The sequence below is a fragment of the Podarcis raffonei genome, chromosome 2 (assembly GCF_027172205.1).
Source record: "Podarcis raffonei isolate rPodRaf1 chromosome 2, rPodRaf1.pri, whole genome shotgun sequence".
Classification (NCBI taxonomy): domain Eukaryota; kingdom Metazoa; phylum Chordata; class Lepidosauria; order Squamata; family Lacertidae; genus Podarcis; species Podarcis raffonei.
This window is the reverse complement of record NC_070603.1, coordinates 107,441,099-107,458,985: the sequence shown is the minus strand read 5'-3', so window position 1 is coordinate 107,458,985 and position 17,887 is coordinate 107,441,099. Positions and strand designations below refer to the sequence as shown.

Here is a 17,887-nt window from a genome sequence, read left to right as displayed (position 1 = left end):
CCCCCAAGCTCCCCCGGGAGATCAACCCACTCAGACGGTCCCGGTCAGGATCCCGGCTGCAGCGGCGGCCATGGCTGCTGGCTCGGACGGCACACCAGAGCGCTCCGGGCAAAGGAGCGACTGGGCTCCGCCTGGCAGCTGCTCCCGCGGCGCTCCACGTTGAGGCAAAGCGGAGAAGGAGGGAAGCAGCCCAACAAGAAGCGGCTTAGGAGGAAGGCGGCAAGCAGCGCCGCCACGATGCCTGGGTCCCCCTCGCCAGCTGCCGGCCGAGCAGCGCAATGCCTCCCGGGTGGCGGTGCCGACGTCGCATCCTTTGGCGAGGGAAACAGGAAGAGGCTGGCCGGAGCCACAGCTGGGAAGGGTGCCACCGGCAGGAGGCAGCAGGGATGGTGGAGGGGTGGGCTGTTAAAAAAAGCAAGCAAGCACCGCAGTCAGGGATGGGTAGGATTCTGCCTGCAGGGCGAAGTCGCGATCGCTTCAGCAGCGCTGTACGAGGTGTTCCTCGGAAGGGCATATTCATACGTAGAAGCTAAACAAGCTTCTTGTTGCAAAACCAACAGCACAAATACTATACGGCGCACCACTCATCTCCCTCTCCAATCTAGATCCATATGAAAAGATACAATCAGGTTTCCTTAGATCACTCCTGCAAACACCTAAATGCGTCCCAAATGCTGCCCTACGACTGGAAGCAGGCTTATACAGCATCAAAACCAAAGTATGGATAAGAACCCTATGCACTTGGCTAAGACTTAACAACTCGCCGGTTGGACTACTTTCCCTGATGCTTCTTGACAAATTCCAATCTAGTTGGTTGAAGGGCACTCTCAGAAAATTGGCCACATATGGTCTCTCCCCAGAGTATTTATTAAGTTTAGAAAGGGGAAGGGCCAAGAATATAATCAAAGAAAGACTCAGGGACATTGAAGCCCAAAATGACTTTAATCAACTTCCGATAACTCATAAACTCCTATTCAATTCCCAAAGGCCCCATCTAGCAAACTATCTCAAAGTTCTACACAACGCTAAACACCGATGGGCATTTTCCAGGGCCCGCTTTAACGCTCTCCCTTCAGCTCTTCTAGAGGGAAGATACAACAAAATACCTGTTATGTACTGAGTTGAATGGGATCCAAAAGGCAGCAGTCTGATTGGTCCTAGAACAATAGGATTCAGAATGCAGCAGTCTGATTGGTCCTAGAACAATGCAGCACTATGATTGGTTGGCAGGAACCACCCAATCATGCCCCAGATAGAAGTGAATCCACAACCTGATTGGCTTACAGTAGAATTCCGGAATTAGCCAATCATGTGCAGCCCATTGTGTAAATAATGTATATAAAGCAGATACTTTGAGGGGACATTCATTCATTCCTCCTCACCACTATGAGCTGAATAAAGAGCATGAAATCACTTTGCGACTCTGAGTATATTTCAATACCGATCGAACAAAGATTATGTCCCTGTAACAGCAACGAAATTGAAACCATCGGGCATGTCATCTTATATTGCCCATTATATCGAGACTCAAGAAAAGAGCCGATCGAGCCGATTCTGAGGAAAATACCTCGTAGTACTGACGACATCTATATCAGACACCTCTTAGCTGACAAAGAGCCCGAAATCAACAGGCCGGTGGCAAAGTACTGTTACATTGCAACAAGAATAAGACGAGCAATGATGTCAGCAACGGAGTTCAAATTGCAAACATCGAAGGAACGATAATAAACAGTAGTGACATTTGAATTGAATCCTTAAAACCTTAAAAGTCGAAACCTGGTCATAAACATAAGCACCAATTCTGTGATTTGGCCATATTTCCACTGTTACCTGTAGCACAATATTACTTATAATGTCATATTTTATTTTATAAATTGCTTGCTTGTCATTGACCGTATTAAAGATATTTGATTTGATTTGCTAAACAAGCTTCTTGTTTCAAGGATAAAAAACTGGATGTACATTTCCAAAATATAAGATGAAAAACAAATAAAATAAAACCTACATATAGCAACAGTGTTTTGTGTTGTGTAGGCTCCTAGGATGTAAGTCATGGGCCCCGACTGCTAGCCTGCTCCCTAAAATATCACTGGTTTGCTCATTTCTATATACAGTCATACCTCGGGATAAATACGCTTCAGGTTGAGCGCTTTCGGGTTGCGCTCCGCGGTGACCCGGAAGTAACGGAGCGCATTACTTCTGGGTTTCGCCACTCGTGCATGCGCAGACGGTCAAAAATGACATCATGCACATGCACAGAAGTGGCAAAACGTGACCCGTGAATGCGCAGGCGTGCTGTCGCGTCTTGCATTCTGTTCGGGATGCGAACGGGGCTCCGGAATGGATCCCGTTCGCATCCCGAGGTACCACTGTATAGGGTGCCTACATTCTGCATGGACTGGGTGCATGGCAATATGTGCAAAAGGCTTTAGATAACTATCAGGTCCATAAATTACCATATAGCATATATTCAACACAAAAAATAGCGACAATTTGTTGTTGACAAAGGGCAGCTGGACATATAAAGGGCCCCATTACCTTCAGTAGCTCAGGGCTTCATCAAACCTAAATCTGGCCCTGTTGACACCCACCGCCAACCACAAAAAGCTATCGCTAGTCTAGGCTGTATCAACAGAAGCCTAGTGTCCAGACTGAGGAAAGTGATAGCACTATTCTGCCTTGGTCAGAGCAGCCCTGGAATACGGACCCCTCCAATTCTGGGCTCCACAATTTAAGAAGGATGTCAACAAGCTGGAGTGTGCCCAGAGGAGGGCAATGAATAAGATCAAAGGTCTGGAAACCAAGTCTTGCAACAAATGGTTGAAGGTGCTGCGTATGTTTATCTTGGAAAAGAGGAGACTGAGAGGAGATACGATAGCCATCTTCAGATTTCTGTCACGTGGATGATGGAGCAAGCTTGTTTTCTGCTGCTCAGGAGGCTAGGACCCGAACCAAAAGGGGGTAAGGGAGCAGCTGCCCCCCTCTAAATCAAGTAAATCAATACAAAAGCTGAGGTTCTGCACCCACTAACATAAAGCCTGCACCCCCCCCATAAATCCCATGATGGCCCCATGAGGGTTGCTTTAGTTGAGATTCCTGCAATGCTAGATGACCCGCAGGGTCCCTTCGAACTCTGCAATTCTATTATTCTGTGTCATTTCCTACGTCGGAACTGAAGGCAAGTGAAATGAGTTGAGTGGTTTCACTTTCTTTTGCCACCAGGGGTCCCTGGTTACAAATGATTCTATGAACTAGCAGGTCTTTTTTTGAGATCAGGTTTTACAGTTTCAAATGAAGCACAGGTAAATGCACCTGTATGGCTAATGCTCCAAAGTAGCTGCTGTTGCGTTTAGCTGTGGAAGTGCAACGTCCGAGTCCACATGTCAGATGACTGGTGTTTGAGGGGAGTGTTTCTGTACTCTGTTCCAATAAGGCCTCGTGACAGAGTGGACTTGTCATGCTGTCCACTGTAATGTTAAATATGTAAGTCCACCACCACCACTATGGGAAACCTTAAGTTACAGGAAGCATGTTTTTATATTAATGGTGAAGGCATTATATAGGCACACATCATATAAGCACCTTAGATTACGCTTTGCAGTGGTCCATTCAACAAGAGCAGGAAGTCCTGGTTCAGAATGTGGTCCATTTACTTGCTCATTTCCCCCTCTATATTTTATGTTTAAATTATGATGGAACCAGGCCCTTTTTTCTTAGAAAAAGAGGTGTTGAACTTTTTTTAAGGGATAGCAACCAGCCAAAGTTACAAGCTTGCCATCAGGTATGTGTATATAGATGAATCCATTTTACAGCATTCTCAAAATGTACGTGGTTCCGCATTTTCTTGCTTTTGGTTACACCAATAACAATAAACTCCATCTTTAAAGAAAACAACTATTAAGAGGTCTGCCTTCCCATAGTCCCGTAATATCAGATACTTCAGTATCCGACTGCTAATATTTCTCCCAGTTATACCTGGTTAACACACAAGCTGTGGTTAATGATGGATTACTGTTTCCCTCTCTTCCGGTAAGTGTAGATCTTTTTACATAGTTTAATTTGCTCCTCCTAGCTAGTGACTTTCCACTTTGTAGTCCAGCAGGGCCCAGAAAAAGTGGCTGCCATTTTTTGATATCATCACTGTCACCCTGGGGCCACACAAGGTGTTGCAGGTTCCCTCCCAGAAACCGTCTTCGCTAAGAGTCAGTTGGCGAGAATTTCCACATTCGACAGACACCTCATCTACGCCAGGAAGCTTGAGCTTAAATGTCACATCGCGGTTGGCCGGCAAGACCCCGGCAACTGGTGCCACCAGCTCAAAAGCATCCTCCCAGTTGGTATAACTCTGTGGGAAAACCGGCCACAACACACTCTTGTTTGGGCAGGAGAGGAGGTAGCTGAGGGCGCAGTGACTGTTTCCCGGATCGGATGCTTTCTTTGCCCAGATGTGAAGAGCAAAGGTCCCTGCGTGAGGGAGCTGTATCTTCAACTCAACATGGGCATCTTGGCGAGTGGTCCAGATGTGACGCCTCCGCAAGTCCTCCGACGTGCTGCTGGCCTCAGAGTCCAGGGTGGCAAAGAAATCCAGGTCTCTGCTTCGAGTGAAGGTGACAACGCAGCGTCCGTCATCAGTGTGGACAATCGGACTGGCGGGCGAGGCTCCCAGGATCCCCTTCTCCTCCGATTGCCAGCTGGGCCCCACAGGCTGGATGAGCGGTTTGGGCAAGCAAAAGTTTTTGTCCACAGATGGGCACACCAGGGAGTATTCCACCACGTGGCTGTAGTTCTCCTCCTTGCTCCTGGAAGGTTTGGCGAAGATGTCCAAGCTATGAGTCCCCACCTCCTGAGGATACACTTCCAGGGTCATCCCGTTCCTCTGCAGGGTCATGAAGCAGTGTTCGTTTGCCCCGTTGAGCTTGCAAAGGAAGAGGGTTGGAGAATGACTCTCAATGGAAACAGTTGCCTTGCCGTTTTCTGTGAAAGAAAAGCAAAGGTTTTTTGATGTCGACATGTTTTTGTATGCAGCAGGAATTCAGTAAAAAAAGTTGGAAGGGGCAAAAAGTAATGGTTTTTCTGTACTTGTTAATATTTTTATTTTAAATCCCCATGAATGGGTTTTCCCCTATGGATTTTCTGCCACCTTGCCGTGAGAAATAGGGTTACACCCATATATAAGATTGAAATTAAAGGTAAAGGTAAAGGGACCCCTGAACATTAGGTCCAGTCGTGGCCGACTCTGGGGTTGTGGTGCTCATCTCGCTTTATTGGCCGAGGGAGCCGGCGTACAGCTTCCGGGTCATGTGGCCAGCATGACTAAGCCCCTTCTGGCAAACCAGAGCAGCGCATGGAAACGCTGTTTACCTTCCCGCCGGAGCGGTACCTATTTATCTACTTGCACTTTAGCGTGCTTTCGAACTGCTAGGTTGGCAGGAGCAGGGACCAAGCAATGGGAGCTCACCCCATCACGGGGATTCGAACCTCCAACCTTCTGATCAGCAAGGCCTAGGCTCTGTGGTTTAACCCACAGCACCACCTTTGTCCCATCCATTGAAATTAATGATGGTTAATAGATTGGTAGATGGGAAACAGGCACTCTGTTCTTTCCTCACTGACTCGTCCTTCAGCAACTAACCACCTGTAGGTTGTTTCTCTCCTCAGGCTTTACTTCATCTTGATTGTTAGTTTTAATTAACCTCACAACTCCATGAAGGCCACAGAATGGCCTTGTTTGCCAGGAGTAATATAATGAACAGGGATAATCAAAATAGAGCAAGGACAATCCAGCTGCCTCATAATCATCTGTACCTAACAATTCCAAGAAAGATAACAGATTTCCTGAGCCTCCTTCACATCTTGGAAGACCCACTGAATTCTGGTTCTGCTTGATTAGGGGTGAGGAACCTAGCATAACCAATCGTCAGGGACGATGGGGGTTGTAGTCTAGCAAACTCAGGTTCCCCATTCCTACTTTACAGTGCAGTAGCATCTTAAAAAGACATGAGACTCGTTGTCAGTGTAAGTGTGACAGCCAAAAGCAATAAGACAGATGCTTCTCATTAACTTTACCTGTTTCGATGACTGACGTTGCCGTGGATGTGCCTGTCAGTCCTACTGAATAAAAGGCAGGCTTATACCACACATTACGTTCAAACTGCTGCATTGATAATGTCCGTTTCAGAAGCTGCCAGCTGTGGTCTTCTGGGAAGTGATCGTTAATAAACAGAGCAGGATGGGTAAGGAAGTAAAACTCATTGTACCTGCAGAAGGAGGAAGCGCAATTGTGCAGTCTTTCGTGAAATCTCAGCACCAGGGTCAAACAGAGAAAGCTATCTAAAAATGAGCGTGGAATCCTTCTAGGCCTTGTTCAGATGTCAAGTGAAACCATAGCTTAGCATGTTGGGTATGAAACATAGCAAGCCTCCCTCCCCCACAGCCACACATGTGAACAGTTTGGAAACCAGATTCTTGTTTAGATTAACCACAGCCTGTTTTCTCACCCAAATCTGTGCCAGTGTGGCGTAGTGGTTAAGAGCAGTGGACTTGTAATCTGGTGAATCGGGTTCGCTTCCCCGCTCCTCCACATGCAGCTGCAGGGTGACCTTGGGCCAGTCACACTTCTCTGAAGTCTCTCAGCCCCACTCACCTCACAGAGTGTTTGTTGTGGGGGAGGAAGGGAAAGGAGAGTGTTAGCCGCTTTGAGACTCCTTAGGGTAGTGATAAAACAGGATATCAAATCCAAACTCTTCTTCTTCTACCTCTTCTTAATGACCACAATGCTTTATTTGACAAGCATGTCCATAGTTAACACTAGCCACAGTTTAGGAACTGGATGACCCACTCATCCAGCCTTCCCCAATCTGATTCCCTCCAGGTTTGACTGAACTCATGACTCATCAACCACAGCCAATATGGCCCTATGTCAGGGACCGTGCTGAGGAGGGCTGCACTGAGAGGAATGGGGGCAGCCTCCCCTGCCCCCTGTTTCTGCTCGGGATCCTGAATCTTCCCAGGAGCAGTGGAGCAGTATAGATTTGGAACAGTGGTTTGCAGAGGGACATAGTTCAGAAGACCGAAGTTGGGAAGAACTGGGTGGTGAACAGCTAGGAGGAGAAGAACCGGGGGAGAGAGCGTGAACAGACTCCATTTTGTTGGAAAGCGTCCATCCACTCAGCCCAAGGTCAAGGGGAGCAGATGAGGTGGCAGCACGGAAAGCACAGTGGTTGCAAGATGCAGAAGTGAAGTGGGTGACTGAGAGAAAGTGGGTGGAACCCTTAATAGGGAGCACCTTCATTCCTAGAAATGGATTCTTTGTTCTCTGGTTACGATCATTAAAAATCTGGTAAGAGACTCCTTCCGCTTTGTTTTGCAAAAGGGCGGGGGTGGGTGGGAGGAAGCTGTATCCCTGAAGCCGGAGACCCAATAGTTAGTGACAATGGGAGTGGTAGTCTAATACTACTGGAGGGCACCTGGTAGAGAAAGGCTGCTGTGTTGCAATGACCCAGGATCCCCAAATCCTACACATGTAGGATAAGCATAATACTTTAGAACAGCCTTTCTCAACCTGTGGGTCCCCAGATGTTGTTGAACTACAACTCCCATCACCCCTAGCTAGCAAGGCCAGAGCTCAGGGATGATGGGAGTTGTAGTCCAACAACATCTGGGGACCCACAGGTTGAGAACTGCTGCTCTAGAACCTATTAATTGTCCCACCACTACCACAACACTCCATGCTGATGCCCTGTGGCTATCAAATCACCGATTCTGACTTGTGGTCCAAGCAAACCAAACAAAAATCTGAAAACAAAGGAAGTTCACTAAACCCTCGTTGTATCCCACACTCTGAGTGGGCTTTCTGTTGCCTAACAACATACCTGAAAGTGAACTTGCTACAAGAGTCATCCACACAGCCGCTGCCCCACGTGTTGTCTAAAAGATGCCACCTTCCTTCAAGAAAAACAGCATTCCAGACATGATTAGTCTTCCCCTCAAATACTTTTCCTGGTTTGTATTGGAACCCTTTGGCAAAGCCAGACAACTGCTTGCATTGTATCCCTGCAAGACTGAGGGGGGAAGAAAGGGATTCAGGAACACCATTGTGAACAAGGCACTGTGGTTGTAATCAATGCTTTTTTGGATTAGAATGGGCATCCTTCATTTTGCTCTGTTTTCAGGGTGAAGCCAAACTACATCCAGCATTTCAGACTTTTTCCTATATTGTCCAATCTTGCCCCTTACGGATGTGCAATTTGGGATTTTGAGGGAGGAAACAGAAGTATGCTAAATGCCACCTGTGGACCACTACTTTACTCTGAAGAAATGCCAGGCTGCTTCATTTAACTGCATATTACAGGTCTGGGGAATCTTTGGTCCTCCAGATGTTGATGAACTACAACTCCCATCATTCCTGGTGGCTGGCCAAGCTTGCTAAGGCTGATGGGAGATGTAGCTGAACAACATCTGGAAGGCCCAAGATCCCCCAGCCCTGCATGACAGTTTTGTATGTTGCACTGGGACAAAAATTTTAGTTAGGAGCCAATTGTTTTGAGGGGACAGGAGGTGGGCAGGTGTGGAGCACTCCCTGGTCCTGAATGGGGTAACTGTGCCCCTGAAGGACCAGGTGCGCAGCCAGGGAGTCATTCTGGACTCACAGCTGTCCATGGAGGCACAGGTCAATTCAGTGTCCAGGGCAGCTGTTTATCAGCTCCATCTGGTACGCAGGCTGAGACCCTACCTGCCCGCAGACTGTCTCGCCAGAGTGGTACATGCTCTAGTTATCTCCCGCTTGGACTACTGCAATGCACTCTATGTGAGGCTACCTTTGAATGTGACCCGGAAACTACAACTAATCCAGAATGCGGGAGCTAGACTGGTGACTGGGGGCGGCCGCCAAGACCACATAACACCGGTTTTGAAAGACCTACACTGGCTCCCAGTACGTTTCCAAGCACAATTCAAAGTGTTGGTGCTGACCTTTAAAGCCCTAAACAGCCTCGGTCCAGTATACCTGAAGGAGCATGTCCACCCCCATCATTCTACCTGGACACTGAGGTCCAGTGCCGAGGGCCTTCTGGCGGTTCCCTCACTGCAAGAAGCCAAGTTACAGGGAACCAGGCAGATGGCCTTCTTGGTTGTGGCACCCGCCCTGTGGAACACCCTCCCATCAGATGTCAAAGAGAACAACAACTACCAGCCTTTAGGAAAACATCTGAAGGCAGCCCTGTTCAGGGAAGCTTTTAATGTTTAATAGACTATTGTATTTTAATATTGTGTTGGAAGCTGCCCAGAGTGGCTGGGGAAACCCATCCAGATGGGCGGGGTATAAATATTGATGGGCGGGGTATTATTATTATTATTATTATTATTATTATTATTATTATTAATCAGACAGCCTGAGAATCTCAGCTTGCATGCTGAAGAGAGAGACTGGAATCTAGTACAAGCTTTCAAGGCAGCACAGAAGGGCTTTAAAAGGTACAAGAAGTGTTTCTTGAAGGAAGCATGGTGGGGAGGGGCCAAGCAGGATTTCCAGTGACTGTAGCGGGACTCAAGTTTGTCTCCATAATGATATGTTGAAAGTCGCCTGTATAGAGCAGGTGTGGGGGACGTGTGGCTCTCCAGCTCTCTGGGGCCCAATAGGAATTACCTGCACATTTCTTCAAAAAGGCCAGCATAGCCCCCACAAGCGCTTTTTCCCGACTGAAGGGCATCAGTTGCCTCAGAAGGCACCTTGTTATGGTATCCTTCCACATCGTATTCTGGAGGAATAAAGACATTTATGGACAGTCACCTCAAAGTCTGCAATGCACAACGAATAAAGGACTGCAGCAACCTCACTTACTTCAGAAACTTTTAGCAGAAGATCCGAATAACAAATCAATTCAATTAGGGGTATCTTATTTCATTCACAAAACAACAGTTAATCACCTTCAAAGGCTCTGCTTTAATCCAGTGCTATATAAAGGAGCTTTGCTATAACACCAATCACTTCCGGCTTCACACGCAGAAAGGTCACACCCCCACCTACCTATATGATGGCACGTCCACATCCAAATGGCTCGGACTTTCTCCAGGTCACTGTGGGCTTTTTGGAGCAACACATTCACCAGTTTTTTCACGTTGTTCTTGACATTCACCTGTTTCACGAAAGGTAAATACTTTAGATCGGTAGAAGTTAACATAGAGGAGCGGTACCCAGTTCCTTTCTGCTGTCTAAAGAAAATTTAGGGTGCCTGCCATCCTACATGCACTAAAAAGAGTCTTACTGAACTCAATGGAGCTTACTTCTGCGTAAAACTGCTCAGGAATACACAGTTAGCTGAGTAAGTGTATGCATCCTAGTTGATCAATCTATCAAATTTTATCCCCAAGTAAAATTGTTCTGAAGGATGAAGCATGCTTAGCCTTTCTTTTTTCTTTACACAGGCATGCTATTTCCACAATCTTCAGCTGTGATCCAAATCCCCTTTGTGTAAGGCTTGGGGTGGATTTTGAAGCATAATGTTTCCCACCGTGAACTTCCATGTGGACAGAAGAAGTTGCCTCCTATAAGGAGAGGACACTTGAAGGTACTGTCACAGAATCATAGAATTGTAGAGTTGGAACAGATCCTTAGGGTCCAATTCCAAATCCACATTTTAAAAAAACTCTCAGCATCCTAGAAGATTCTTTACAGGACTATTATTCCGTGTGGATCATATCGCCGTAAGAGACAGTATACCGTTGATGCATGGTCATCCAGTTCCTTAAACTGCGTCAAGTCCATTGGTATTGACTTCAGGCTGGATTTATCCCATGGGTAATCTGGGAACAAACATGGAAAAGTCATTCTAGAACCAGCGCAAGTCCAGCAGAATAAGGCAAGAAGAGAAATGGAGGAGGACTTACAATGGATTGAAATGGCCGAACTGCAGCAAATTAAAAAGGCCACAGATATTGGGCATTTTCTACTCCCCAAGTAAAACCCGGAGTGGAGGTACTGCACCTACACATTTACCAGTGTTTCTCTGCTAACATGGCCATAGAGAAAGAGAACCAGTGAGACAGTGCTGGAGCAGATTTTGATCTGCCTTCACACAAGACAATTTTAGACGATTCTATTTCTTGGACCGTAGTTGACAAATATTGTGAACGGAATAGCAAGCTTTGCACTGTGGCGATCACACAGGGCCCCCGGACGTTTCACCGTCCATTGATCCCTGTGCCACCACTTTATTTCTCGCTGCCACCACCCAGGCCCTACCTGGTACAATACTGAGTCCAGGCAGGGTTAAATTGGAACATAAACTTCTGTTTATTTATTGCAGTTTAACAAGCGTGTGGTTTCATAAATGGTATCGGTCAATTACATTCATGGGGTGCCTATCCAGACCTATAACTTCCACTACCTGCTCTCACTCACTAAACCACCTCTCAGATATTTACTTGTCTTCCTAGCCCCTAACTGTTCCTGACTCAGCTTATTTCGCTACCCTAACTCAACCTACCCACAGACTCTATCCCAATTCACTCCCACTCCAACCAACCACCCAACTCCCAACGAAATCCCTTTCGCCCCTCCCAGAGCTGGTTTTATAGTCCCTCTGACTCCACCCCCCTGGGTTCTGATTGGGTAACTTGTTTAACTATTTCACCTCCAGCACTCTCATATGTTAACATCACATGCACCTCCCACTGGAACAGTTGGTACCTCCTTAGGGAAGTCCACTTTACACTGAAGCCTCCGGTTTTGCACACGGGCTGGTTCAGATGATGGACAAAGTGTACTGGCCAACCCACCCACATGCTCCCCCCATATATATATTTATTTATACACCGCCCATCTCATTCCATTTACAGAAGCTAAACACAGGTGATGGGACACCACACCTGAGGAGAGCAGACTGTGGGATGTTACATCACTGTAGCAGTCAAGTACAACATTTCCTGTTTGCCCAGAGTGGACACACAGGGGGATGTTACTCCAGCCAGGAGGACTTCCTGTCACACCTGGTCTGGAGCTTCCTCCCCCTGCATGTGACCAGGTAGATGGGCTTGACCCTGGCAGACACTTCTGTTGACTCTCTTGTTGCTCTCTTTTTGCCATTTCTTCTCTTGATGCTGTTCTCTTGGTGCTTTTGCTGTCTGCTGGCTCTCAGCCAGCCGCACATGGGCTCAGTCCCCATATGGGATGGACTCACACTCTCTTCTGTAACTACAAGCTAAAGCCTGCCTTCAGGATCATACTGTGAACTGAATGTAAGTAAACTTCTTATCATTACTTTTAAAGAAGACTGTTGTGTCCTTATTGTTTTAAGAGGGAATAAAGGGCAATTCACCAGGAATAACCTGATCTGGACAAGCCAGACTGGATTGCTTAACTCAAGAAATTTGAACGAATCTACCAACTAGCTTCCTGAAATACACAGAGGAATGTACTCTGTGATCAGCTCACTAGCGTGAGGAAGGACAATATTTACCGTACTTTTCCTTGTATAAGACTGTTTTTTTCTTTAAAAATCATGCTAAAAATTTGGGGCCATCTTACACTTGGGTAGTGCATAGGGTGGGCGTTTGATTGGTTGCTGCTGCGGCTGTCAGCAGCTACTGTGTGTGTTATTGGTTGCTGTTTCAATGGGTGGTGTTGATTGGCTGACGCTCTGGCAGTTGGGCGGGCAATTGGCAGCTTCTGCCAGCGATGGGACAGGCAGGAGGTGGATTTTGTGGTGTGGGTGAGCGATTTTCGGCAACCCCCCCCTAAAAAAATCTCAACAACTCTATGCCATCTCCCCCCATTTTCTTAAATTTGAGTCCCCCAAAATAGGGGGCGTCTAATACATGGGGACGCGGGTGGTGCTGTGGGTTAAACCACAGAGCCTAGAACTTGCCAATCAGAAGGTCGGCGGTTCAAATCCCCGTGACGGGGTGAGCTCCCGTTGCTCAGTCCCTGCTCCTGCCAACCTAGCAGTTCGAAAGCATGTCAAAGTGCAAGTAGAGAAATAGGTACCGCTCCGGAGGGAAGGTAAACGGGGTTTCTGTGCGCTGCTCTGGTTCACCAGCTTAGTCATGCTGGCCACATGACCCAGAAGCTGTACGCCGGCTCCCTCGGCCAATAAAGCGAGATGAGCACCGCAACCCCAGAGTCGGTCACGACTGGACCTAATGGTCAGGGGTCCCTTTACCTTTAGTACATGGGGGCTTCTTATAGACAAAAAAGTACGGTAATCAATATATCCTCTCCTACCATCGACAACATTCCCACACAGGCCAACAGAGAAGGTGCAAAGCAGGCTGCATAGCATGCAGAGATCTGCCCTCTGATCCGTCACTGCCTGCCCCCCTTCTCCTGATGAGCATCTGGTGCCAGACATGCCCCCCTCCCACTCTGCCTAAATATAGGGCCAGTCCTGGAGGCAATGGTGCAGTGCAGCTAATATTTACCATGCAAGCCATGTTCCCAGAATATCTCATGACATGTGTATGGTGGGTGCGCACATGGGCACATGCTTTCTCTACTATGATACACAGGAGGTGTGGGGATGTTTGGCCCACCAGATGCTGCTGAACTACAATTCCCATCATCCTTTGCCACCAGCCATGCTTGCAGGGCCGGATGGGAGTTGTCATCCAACAACATCTGGAGGGCCAAAGGTTCCCTATGGTTGAGATACAGGTCCGTAGTCATATATAACAAATAATTTGCATTTACCATACAGATCTTGTCTCTGAGGCAGCGTTGATCCTTGTTCTCCGTCATCCTGATAACCTATGAAATTGGTGTTGTTGGGGTGAGACAATATCGTTAAGAGTTGGGGGGGAGCTAGATCCCCCTAAATGTGTTATGCTTTATTAAAAGTTAGAATTAATCAAGGTTTGATTAAACTTTACCAAACATGGAACCCACCTGGATTTAGGCTAGTAAGCCAAGCCACCTCTGTGCAGAGCTTGCTGGATGGGCCATGAAATATACTCGGAGTCGAGAGTGGATTTCATGCTCTTTATTCAGCTCATAGTGGTGAGGAGGAATGAAAGTCCCCCCAACATATCTGCTTTATATACATTATTTACACAAAGGGCCCCATGTGATTGGCTAATTCCGGGATTCACCTGTAGGCCACTCCTTCATGGATCACTGCCTTGCCATGGCGAAGGGGCTTGAATAACTCAGAGAAGCTATGAGCTATGCCGTGCAGGGCCACCTAAGACGGACAGGTCATAGTGGAGAGTTTTGACCAAACGTGATCCACCTAGAGCAGGAACCGGCAAGCCACTCCAGTATCCCTGCCAAGAAAACTCCATGGACAAAGGCAACAGGCGTATAAAAGTTATGACGCTGGAAGATGAGCCCCTCAGGTTAGAAGGCGTCCAAAGCTACGAACATGAGTCTGACCAAACTGTGGGAGGCAGTGGAAGACAGGAGTGCCTGGCGTGCTCTGGTCCAGGGGGTCACGAAGAGTCGGACATGACTAAATGACTAAACAACAACAACCTGTAGGCCAATCAGGTTGTGGATTCCCTTCCACCTGGAGCTGGATTGGGCGGCTCCTGCAGACCAATCATACTGCTGCATTGTTGTAGGACCAATCATACTGCTGCTTTATGAATCCTATTGTTCTAGGACCAATCAGACTGCTGCATTTTGGATCCTATTGTTCTAGGACCAATCAGACTGCTGCATTTTGGATCCTATTCAACTCAGTACATAACAGGCCATTAGCAGAGGACAAAGGCCAGCAATGGCCCAACTAGGAAACCATTATAGGGCAAGAGTGCCAGGCCAAGGGGACTGAGTGTTAGTGGGCAGAGGCAAAGGGAAGGTTTAGGGTTATAGCTTTGAATGTCGTAGGCTGCGAGGAGGTTCACAGAGAGAAGCAGAATGAGGGGCAGAAGTCCAAGTGAGCTGGGGACGACAGGCTGAAACAAAGAGAGGCAGAGGAGGGATTTTTGCTGCCCTTTGAATCCAATCCTGATAGGATGTGAATGCTCCATAATCCCTCCATTTAGGTGCAAGTTGTATATAGGTGCAAATAAACCATATATCATAAAGACACCAGTCTTTGTTGGGGCTCATTGTCCCCAAAGAAAACACAGACCCGGGTGACCATCCCTGCAACCCCTAAAATATTGCACCACTCATGGAGATTGGGGTGGCAGGTGTCAATATGTACATTAAAAACATATATTGCAACTCCCATCATCTCTGACCATGGGCCATGCTTGCTGGGGCTGCTGGAAATTCAACAACTAAACTGAAAGCTCCGCTTTCTCTCATCCTGGTGCTGGTCTTTAGACTGCTGGTCTTCTCTTTTTTTAAAAAAATATTTTTTATTAAGATTTTCTTGGTTTACAAAAGTACGTGCATTGTCGCTTTTTTCAGGTTGTAAATTCTTTTCTACAGATTACATTTGATATGAGACATTAGTGTTGTATTCAGTATAAGGTTGGGGAAGAAGTGGGGGCAGAGGAGGGGTGGTGTGATGAATATTGTCGGTCTTTTATGGCTCCTTTAATAATAATAATGATTTAATATTTATACCCCGCCCGTCTGGCTGGGTTTCCCCACCACTCTGGGCAGCTCTCAACAGAATATTAAACATCAAACATTAAAACATCCCCAAACTTTAGATATAAAAAGAGAAATTGGGGCAGTTGCGGGGGGGAGCAGCGGACTGAGCATCAATCATGTCGTAGACTGAGTCTCCATCCCAGTACAATGGTACCTCGGGTTACAGCCGCTTCAGGTTACAGCCGCTTCAGGTTACAGACTCCACTAACCCAGAAGTAGTACTTCAGGTTAAGAACTTTACCTCAGGATGAGAAAAGAAATTGCGTGGCGGCGGCAGCAGGAGGCCCCATTAACTAAAGTGGTACCTCAGGTTAAGAACAGTTTCAGGTTAAGAACGGACCTCCAGAACGAATTAAGTTCTTAACCTAAGGTACCACTGTATAAGGCAGCCTCCTATGCTGTTGTCGTTTGCCCGCAACGCTTTAGTCCAAAATTGTGCCTTGGGCTCATCTACAACCGCTGTGCCTATCCCAAATGTATAGCCATACGGAAGCCTTACCTTCATTGTCCTGCCTCATCCGGTGGGGAAATATCTGGAGTCCTGCAGCGCCAGGAACGTACACACACAGAGAACGAGTTACTGAAGAATCCATAGGAACACAAAGTCATAGGACCAGGGGGTGGGGGTAGCCTGGATGTCATATTCGGGTCCTTTCCATGCCTGTGGTTTTATATCTCTAAGGTGACATTCCAAAGAAAGGGAGGCAGCTAGCAAGTTTCTTGGTCAAGCTCATGGCTGTGAAGCATTTCTGAGCAGGTCTAAAAAGCACAGGTGACTACTTGCTGCAGATGCTAAGGGGACCAGCCTTCCCTCCCCCTCCCCTGGCTGGAGGTGATGTCATCAGTGAGTGTAAGAGAACAATAGACTTGGGCCAGTCTCATCTGGAGCGGGCAAAACACAGAGGCTGGACTTCCCCTCTGGGACAGTTCCAAAGCTGTAGCTTTGGGGATCCCCCTTGAAACTCAATGGGAGAACAAGACCTGTGGGAGTGTTAATGAGGTGAACTCTTCCATCTTATACTCAATCTACATATATGTAACTAAAACCATGGGGCAGTATCTCAGACAGGTCATGTTCCTTCTGGGGTAGTCTGTCCACCTTTGGTCCCCACCCTGCACTCAGCTCTCACCTGTGGCCCCCAACATCTGCTTAATAACCTTCAAGGAAGGAGAATCCACCACCTTCTGAGTCTGTTCCGCTGTTGAACAGCTCTTATTGGCAGAAGTTCTTCCTATGTTTAGTTGAAATCTCCTTTATTGTAACTTGAAGCCATTGATTTGTGTCCTACCCTCCAGAGCAGGAGAGAATGTTTGCTTCATCCTCCAGGTGACAGCCCTTTAGATTTTTGTCAGTCTCCTCTTTTCCAGGTTAAACATACCCAGCTCCAATAAGGCTTGGTTTCCCAGACCCTCGATCATCTTGGTCACCCTTCTCTGTACACGTTCCAATGTGTCAATATCCTTCTTAAATTGTGGCACCCAGAACTGGACTGAGAACTCCACATGGAACTATTACTTCCATTGATCTAGACACTATACTTCTTTTGAACAGCATTAGGGTTTTTGTGGGTTTTTTTGTCACTGCATCACACTGTTGACTCATGTTAAGCTTGTGGTCTACTAAGACCCCGAGATCCTTTTCACATGGCAATCCAAGTTTTCCCCATCTTATATTTGTGCATCTGACTCTTCCTGCCTAAGTGTAGACCCTTACATTTGTCCCTACTAAAATTCACCTTGTTATTTTGGGCCCAGGTCTCCAATCTGTTAAGGTCATCTTGAATCCTCATTCTGTCTTCTGCGGCATTGACTCCCCATCCCAGTTTGGTGTCATCTGCAGATCTGATAAGCACCCCCTCAATAAAAGCTGCCATTAATAAATTTGCTGCTATTTCCTTCCCATCAAGTGAGGCTAGAACTTGTTAATGTGGCCAAACTTATTTATTATTTATTTAGAACATTTGAAGAAGAGTTTGGATTTGATATCCCACTTTATCACTACCCGAAGGAGTCTCAAAGCGGCTAACATTCTCCTTTCCCTTCCTCCCCCACAACAAACACTCTGTGAGGTGAGTGAGGCTGAGAGGCTTCAGAGAAGTGTGACTAGTCCAAGGTCACCCAGCAGCTGCATGTGGAGGAGCAGGGAAGCGAACCCGGTTCACCGGATTACGAGTCCACCACTCTTAACCACTACACCACACTGGCACACATTTCTTTCTTATTTATGGTATTTATTTATACCCTGGCCTTCTTTCCTGACTGGACTCAAGCTACTTGTACCCTGCTCTTCAATAATAATAAAAAGACTCCCAGAACAGATTACATACAATCAAAACAAGACAGTCA

The 17,887-nt window shown here is 47.0% G+C and overlaps 1 protein-coding gene and 1 long non-coding RNA gene across 2 annotated transcripts; one reads left to right on the top strand and one right to left on the bottom strand.

Moving 5' to 3' along the window:
- Positions 1-3,915: 3,915 nt before the first annotated feature.
- LOC128408592 (kyphoscoliosis peptidase-like) lies at positions 3,916-16,325 on the bottom strand. Its single transcript, XM_053378543.1, has 8 exons — positions 16,041-16,325; positions 13,685-13,741; positions 10,718-10,800; positions 10,025-10,133; positions 9,644-9,755; positions 7,872-8,060; positions 6,067-6,257; positions 3,916-4,974 (listed from the first exon to the last, which is right to left on the bottom strand). The coding sequence occupies exons 1-8, from the start codon at positions 16,132-16,134 to the stop codon at positions 4,073-4,075; spliced, it is 1,737 nt and encodes a 578-aa protein (XP_053234518.1). The 5' UTR covers positions 16,135-16,325; the 3' UTR covers positions 3,916-4,072.
- A 130-nt stretch (positions 16,326-16,455) lies between these two features.
- LOC128408591 (uncharacterized) lies at positions 16,456-17,422 on the top strand. Its single transcript, XR_008329123.1, has 2 exons — positions 16,456-16,541; positions 17,297-17,422. It is a non-coding gene; the product is annotated as an uncharacterized LOC128408591 (long non-coding RNA).
- Positions 17,423-17,887: the final 465 nt, after the last annotated feature.